The 7500-nt window shown below is 52.3% G+C and overlaps 1 protein-coding gene across 1 annotated transcript in view; it reads right to left on the bottom strand.

The window, feature by feature from the left end:
* Nucleotides 1–7500, bottom strand: part of LOC140396640 (integrin alpha-M-like) — a 283291-nt gene that overhangs the window by 75054 nt on the left and 200737 nt on the right. The window contains exons 15-16 of the mRNA XM_072485434.1: nt 6088–6227; nt 814–939 (exon numbers count right to left, since the gene is read on the bottom strand). Coding sequence (XP_072341535.1) covers nt 814–939; nt 6088–6227 — 266 coding nt within the window. The remainder of the gene's footprint in view (nt 1–813; nt 940–6087; nt 6228–7500) is intronic.

Genomic DNA, 7500 nt, shown 5'->3' with positions numbered 1-7500 from the left:
CACGGAGAGGGAGAGAGACATGGAGAGGGAGAGAGACACGGAGAGGGAGAGAGACACGGAGAGGGAGAGAGACACGGAGAGGGAGAGAGACACGGAGAGGGAGAGAGACACGGAGAGGGAGAGAGACAGGGAGAGGGAGAGAGACAGGGAGAGGGAGAGAGACAGGGAGAGGGAGAGAGACACGGAGAGGGAGAGAGACAGGGAGAGGGAGAGAGACAGGGACAGGGAGAGACAGAGAGAGAGAGATGTTGGAGGATGTGGTGTGATGGATGAATCCTGCCCACTGTCTCTCTCTGGGCACGTATCTCCAATCTCCTTATGCACGCGCTCAAGCGAAACACGGCCGTTGAATAATAATCATCTTTATTGTCACAAGTAGTCTTCCATTAACACTGCAATGAAGTTACTGTGAAAATCCCCTCGTCGCCACATTCCAGCGCCTGTTTGGGTACACTGAGGGAGAATTCAGAATATCCAAATTACCTGACAGTGTGTCTTTCGGGACTTGTGGGAGGAAACCGGAGCACCCGGAGGAAACCCACGCAGACACGGGGAGAACGTGCAGACTCCGCACAGACAGTGCCCCAAGCCGGGAATCGAACCTGGGACCCTGGCGAGTGTTAACCACTGTGCTACCATGCTGCCGATTTGGATGTCGGAGTCGATTCTCCGCTCGATCGCCGATTGCGATATCGGTGTCGGGCAATGGGGAATCCAGCCTCCTGTTTATTAAAGCCCCGCACACTGCCTGTGAGCGCTTCCCTCGCTCCACCACCACCCCACCGCACTCAGAGGGAAAATGCCCGGACTCACTTTTCCTGCGTAAATTCCGTTCTGTCCTGAATGTAAGATTGGGGCAGGATTGTTGCCGGAGCTTTGTCCCACCCCGGTGTACTTCACCTGTACCTCAATTGGGTTCAAAAAGTCCATGATGCAGCTCTGGGTGGGAGAGAGAGAGAGAGAGGGTGATACACAGAGAAAGACACAGTATTGACCTCGAGTCTCGCAGCAGCTGGCAGAGGGCGGATTTAATAAGAACACTCCACCCCAGCAGCCCGATCCCAGCCCCTTCGCAGCCCGATCCCAGCCCCTTCGCAGCCCGATCCCAGCCCCATCGCAGCCCGATCCCAGCCCCTTCGCAGCCCGATCCCAGCCCCTTCGCAGCCCGATCCCAGCCCCTTCGCAGCCTGATCCCAGCCCCTTCGCAGCCTGATCCCAGCCCCTTCGCAGCCCGATCCCAGCCCCTTCGCAGCCCGATCCCAGCCCCTTCGCAGCCCGATCCCAGCCCCTTCGCAGCCCGTCGCTCTCTCCCTGCCGCCAATCCCACAATCCTGGCTGATGCCAACCCCCTCAACCCCACTCTCCCCCTCAACCCCACTCTCCCCCTCCGCCCCCACTCTCCCCCTCCGCCCCCACTCTCCCCCTCCGCCCCCACTCTCCCCCTCCGCCCCCACTCTCCCCCTCCGCCCCCACTCTCCCCCTCCGCCCCCACTCTCCCCCCCTCCAGGTCCAGCACGGGTTTAGATACAGAGTAAAGCTCCCTCTACACTGTCCCCATCAAACACTCCCAGGACAGGTACAGCACGGGGTTAGATACAGAGTAAAGCTCCCTCCACACTGTCCCCATCAAACACTCCCAGGACAGGTACAGCACGGGATTGATACAGAGTAAAGCTCCCTCTACACTGTCCCCATCAAACACTCCCAGGACATGTACAGCACGGGGTTAGATACAGATTAAAGCTCCCTCTACACTGTCCCCATCAAACACTCCCGGGACAGGTACAGCACGAGGTTAGATACAGAGTAAAGCTCCCTCTACACTGTCCCCATCAAACACTCCCAGGACAGGTACAGCACGGGGTTAGATACAGAGTAAAGCTCCCTCTACACTGTCCCCATCAAACACTCCCAGGACAGGTACTGCACGGGATTGATACAGAGTAAAGCTCCCTCTACACTGTCCCCATCAAACACTCCCAGGACATGTACAGCACGGGGTTTGATACAGAGTAAAGCTCCCTCTACACTGTCCCCATCAAACACTCCCGGGACAGTTACAGCACGGGGTTAGATACAGAGTAAAGCTCCCTCTACACTGTCCCCATCAAACACTCCCAGGACAGGTACAGCACGGGGTTAGATACAGAGTAAAGCTCCCTCTACACTGTCCCCATCAAACACTCCCAGGACAGGTACTGCACGGGGTTTGATACAGAGTAAAGCTCCCTCTACACTGTCCCCATCAAACACTCCCGGGACAGGTACAGCACGGGGTTAGATACAGAGTAAAGCCCCCTCTACACTCTCCCCATCAAACACTCCCAGGACAGGTACAGCACGGGGTTAGATACAGAGTAAAGCTCCCTCTACACTGTCCCCATCAAACACTCCCAGGACAGGTACAGCACGGGGTTAGATACAGAGTAAAGCTCCCTCTACACTGTCCCCATCAAACACTCCCGGGACAGGTACAGCACGGGGTTAGATACAGAGTAAAGCCCCCTCTACACTCTCCCCATCAAACACTCCCAGGACAGGTACAGCACGGGGTTAGATACAGAGGAAAGCTCCCTCTACACTGTCCCCATCAACACCCCCAGGACAGGTACAGCACGGGGTTAGATACAGAGTAAAGCTCCCTCTACACTGTCCCCATCAAACACTCCCAGGACAGGTACAGCACGGAGTTAGATACAGAGTAAAGCTCCCTCTACTCTGTCCCCAACAAACACTCCCAGGACAGGTACAGCATGGGGTTAGATAGAGAGTAAAGCTCTCTCTACACTGTCCCCATCAAACACTCCCAGGACAGGTACAGCACGGGGTTAGATACAGAGTAAAGCTCCCTCTACACTGTCCCCATCAAACACTCCCAGGACAGGTACAGCATGGGGTTAGATACAGAGTAAAGCTCCCTCTACACTGTCCCCATCAAACACCCCCAGGACAGGTACAGCACGGGGTTAGATACAGAGTAAAGCTCCCTCTACACTGTCCCCATCAAACACTCCCAGGACAGGTACAGCACGGGGTTAGATACAGAGTAAAGCTCCCTCTACACTGTCCCCATCAAACACCCCCAGGACAGGTACAGCACGGGGTTAGATACAGAGTAAAGCTCCCTCTACACTGTCCCCATCAAACACTCCCAGGACAGGTACAGCATGGGGTTAGATACAGAGTAAAGCTCCCTCTACACTGTCCCCATCAAACACTCCCAGGACAGGTACAGCACGGGGTTAGATACAGAGGAAAGCTCCCTCTACACTGTCCCCATCAAACACTCCCAGGACAGGTACAGCATGGGGTTAGATACAGAGTAAAGCTCCCTCTACACTGTCCCCATCAAACACTCCCAGGACAGGTACAGCATGGGGTTAGATACAGAGTAAAGCTCCCTCTACACTGTCCCCATCAAACACCCCCAGGACAGGTACAGCACGGGGTTAGATACAGAGTAAAGCTCCCTCTACACTGTCCCCATCAAACACTCCCAGGACAGGTACAGCACGGGGTTAGATACAGAGGAAAGCTCCCTCTACACTGTCCCCATCAAACACCCCCAGGACAGGTACAGCACGGTGTTAGATACAGAGTAAAGCTCCCTCTACACTGTCCCCATCAAACACTCCCAGGACAGGTACAGCATGGGGTTAGATACAGAGTAAAGCTCCCTCTACACTGTCCCCATCAAACACCCCCAGGACAGGTACAGCACGGGGTTAGATACAGAGTAAAGCTCCCTCTACACTGTCCCCATCAAACACTCCCAGGACAGGTACAGCACGGGGTTAGATACAGAGTAAAGCTCCCTCTACACTGTCCCCATCAAACACTCCCAGGACAAGTACAGCACGGGGTTAGATACAGAGTAAAGCTCCCTCTACACTGTCCCCATCAAACACTCCCAGGACAGGTACAGCACGGGGTTAGATACAGAGTAAAGCTCCCTCTACACTGTCCCCATCAAACACCCCCAGGACAGGTACAGCACGGGGTTAGATACAGAGTAAAGCTCCCTCTACACTGTCCCCATCAAACACTCCCAGGACAGGTACAGCACGGGTTAGATACAGAGTAAAGCTCCCTCGACACTGTCCCCATCAAACACTCCCAGGACAGGTACAGCACGGGGTTAGATACAGAGTAAAGCTCTCTCTACACTGTCCCCATCAAACACTCCCAGGACAGGTACAGCACGGGGTTAGATACAGAGTAAAGCTCCCTCTACACTGTCCCCATCAAACACCCCCAGGACAGGTACAGCACGGGGTTAGATACAGAGTAAAGCTCCCTCTACACTGTCCCCATCAAACACTCCCAGGACAGGTACAGCACGGGGTTAGATACAGAGTAAAGCTCCCTCTACACTGTCCCCATCAAACACCCCCAGGACAGGTACAGCACGGGGTTAGATACAGAGTAAAGCTCTCTCTACACTGTCCCCATCAAACACTCCCAGGACAGGTACAGCACGGGGTTAGATACAGAGTAAAGCTCCCTCTACACTGTCCCCATCAAACACTCCCAGGACAGGTACAGCACGGGGTTAGATACAGAGTAAAGCTCCCTCTACACTGTCCCCATCAAACACCCCCAGGACAGGTACAGCACGGGGTTAGATACAGAGTAAAGCTCCCTCTACACTGTCCCCATCAAACACTCCCAGGACAGGTACAGCATGGGGTTAGATACAGAGTAAAGCTCCCTCTACACTGTCCCCATCAAACACCCCCAGGACAGGTACAGCACGGGGTTAGATACAGAGTAAAGCTCCCTCTACACTGTCCCCATCAAACACCCCCAGGACAGGTACAGCACGGGGTTAGATACAGAGTAAAGCTCCCTCTACACTGTCCCCATCAAACACTCCCAGGACAGGTACAGCATGGGGTTAGATACAGAGTAAAGCTCCCTCTACACTGTCCCCACCAAACACCCCCAGGACAGGTACAGCACGGGGTTAGATACAGAGTAAAGCTCCCTCTACACTGTCCCCATCAAACACTCCCAGGACAGGTACAGCATGGGGTTAGATACAGAGTAAAGCTCCCTCTACACTGTCCCCATCAAACACCCCCAGGACAGGTACAGCACGGGGTTAGATACAGAGTAAAGCTCCCTCTACACTGTCCCCATCAAACACTCCCAGGACAGGTACAGCACGGGTTAGATACAGAGTAAAGCTCCCTCGACACTGTCCCCATCAAACACTCCCAGGACAGGTACAGCACGGGGTTAGATACAGAGTAAAGCTCTCTCTACACTGTCCCCATCAAAACACTCCCAGGACAGGTACAGCACGGGGTTAGATACAGAGTAAAGCTCCCTCTACACTGTCCCCATCAAACACTCCCAGGACAGGTACAGCACGGGGTTAGATACAGAGTAAAGCTCCCTCTACACTGTCCCCATCAAACACCCCCAGGACAGGTACAGCACGGGGTTAGATACAGAGTAAAGCTCTCTCTACACTGTCCCCATCAAACACTCCCAGGACAGGTACAGCACGGGGTTAGATACAGAGTAAAGCTCCCTCTACACTGTCCCCATCAAACACTCCCAGGACAGGTACAGCACGGGGTTAGATACAGAGTAAAGCTCCCTCTACACTGTCCCCATCAAACACTCCCAGGACAGGTACAGCACGGGGTTAGATATAGAGTAAATCTCCCTCTACACTGTCCCCATCAAACACTCCCAGGACAGGTACAGCACGGGTTAGATACAGAGTAAAGCTCCCTCTACACTGTCCCCCATCAAACACTCCCAGGACAAGTACAGCACGGGGTTAGATACAGAGTAAAGCTCCCTCTACACTGTCCCCATCAAACACTCCCAGGACAAGTACAGCACGGGGTTAGATACAGAGTAAAGCTCCCTCTACACTGTCCCCATCAAACACTCCCAGGACAAGTACAGCACGGGGTTAGATACAGAGTAAAGCTCCCTCTACACTGTCCCCATCAAACACTCCCAGGACAAGTACAGCACGGGGTTAGATACAGAGTAAAGCTCCCTCTACACTGTCCCCATCAAACACTCCCAGGATAAGTACAGCATGTTAGATAATGTTGCTCTCACCTTAACCTCTATCTCGGGCGTCAGGCAATGTTTACCAGTCAGAACGAAGGAGCCGATAGCGTTTGTCTTCAATTCGGCTCGATCTATCTTTCGACCTGGATCCAGCTCCAGCTGATAGGTGAGGTTCATTGAAGGGGAAGCTGCAGGAATGGAAGAGAGGATTCTTAGAGGAAACGGCGTTTCAAACTCTGGACGTCGCACTTAGGGAAGGATGTCAGGATCTTGGAGAGGGTGCGAGGGAGATTACCAGGAACAGCCACAGTGAAGAGGGGAATTGAATTATTGTGGGGAGACTGGAGGAGCTGGGATGGTTCTACTTGTCACGGAGAATGTTAACAGAGAGATTCAATGTTACCCGGGAATGAGTTACAGACTGGAATCTAATCGAGGGGTTCGGGGTGGTTTATATATAGAATTACAGATACCCGGGAGTGAGTTACAGACTGGAATCTAATCGAGGGGTTCGGGGTGGTTTATATATAGAATTACAGATACCCGGGAGTGAGTTACAGACTGGAATCTAATCGAGGGGTTCGGGGTGGTTTATATATAGAATAACAGATACCCGGGAGTGAGTTACAGACTGGAATCTAATCGAGGGGTTCGGTGTGGTTTATATATAGAATAACAGAAACCCGGGAGTGAGTTACAGACTGGAATCTAATCGACGGGTTCAGGGTGGTTTATATATAGAATAACAGATACCCGGGAGTGAGTAACAGACTGGAATCTAATCGAGGGGTTTGGATGGGTTTATATATAGAATAACAGATACCCGGGAGTGAGTTACAGACTGGAATCTAATCGAGGGGTTTGGATGGGTTTATATATAGAATAACAGATACCCGGGAGTGAGTTACAGACTGGAATCTAATCGAGGGGTTCGGTGTGGTTTATATATAGAATAACAGAAACCCGGGAGTGAGTTACAGACTGGAATCTAATCGAGGGGTTTGGATGGGTTTATATATAGAATAACAGATACCCGGGAGTGAGTTACCGACTGGAATCTAATCGAGGGTTTGGGGTAGTTTATATATAGAATAACAGATACCCTGGAGTAGGTTACTGACTGGAATCTGATCGAGGGGTTTGGGGTGGTTTATATATAGAATAACAGGTACCCAGGAGTGAGTTACAGACTGGAATCTAATCAAGGGGTTCGGGGTGGTTTATATATAGAATAACAGATACCCAGGAGTGAGTTACAGACTGGAATCTAATCGAGGGGTTTGGGGTGGTTTATATATAGAATAAACACTTCCCGGGAGTGAGTTACCGACTGGAATCTAATCGAGGGGTTCGGGGTAGTTTATATATAGAATAACAGATACCGGGAGTGAGTTACAGACTGGAATCTAATCGAGGGGTTCGGGGTGGTTTATATATAGAATAACAGATACCCGGGAGTGA

This window comes from Scyliorhinus torazame, chromosome 19 (assembly GCF_047496885.1).
Source record: "Scyliorhinus torazame isolate Kashiwa2021f chromosome 19, sScyTor2.1, whole genome shotgun sequence".
NCBI classification, from domain to species: Eukaryota; Metazoa; Chordata; class Chondrichthyes; order Carcharhiniformes; family Scyliorhinidae; genus Scyliorhinus; species Scyliorhinus torazame.
The sequence above is the reverse complement of the archived record's forward strand: the minus strand, read 5'-3'. Positions and strand labels throughout refer to the sequence as shown.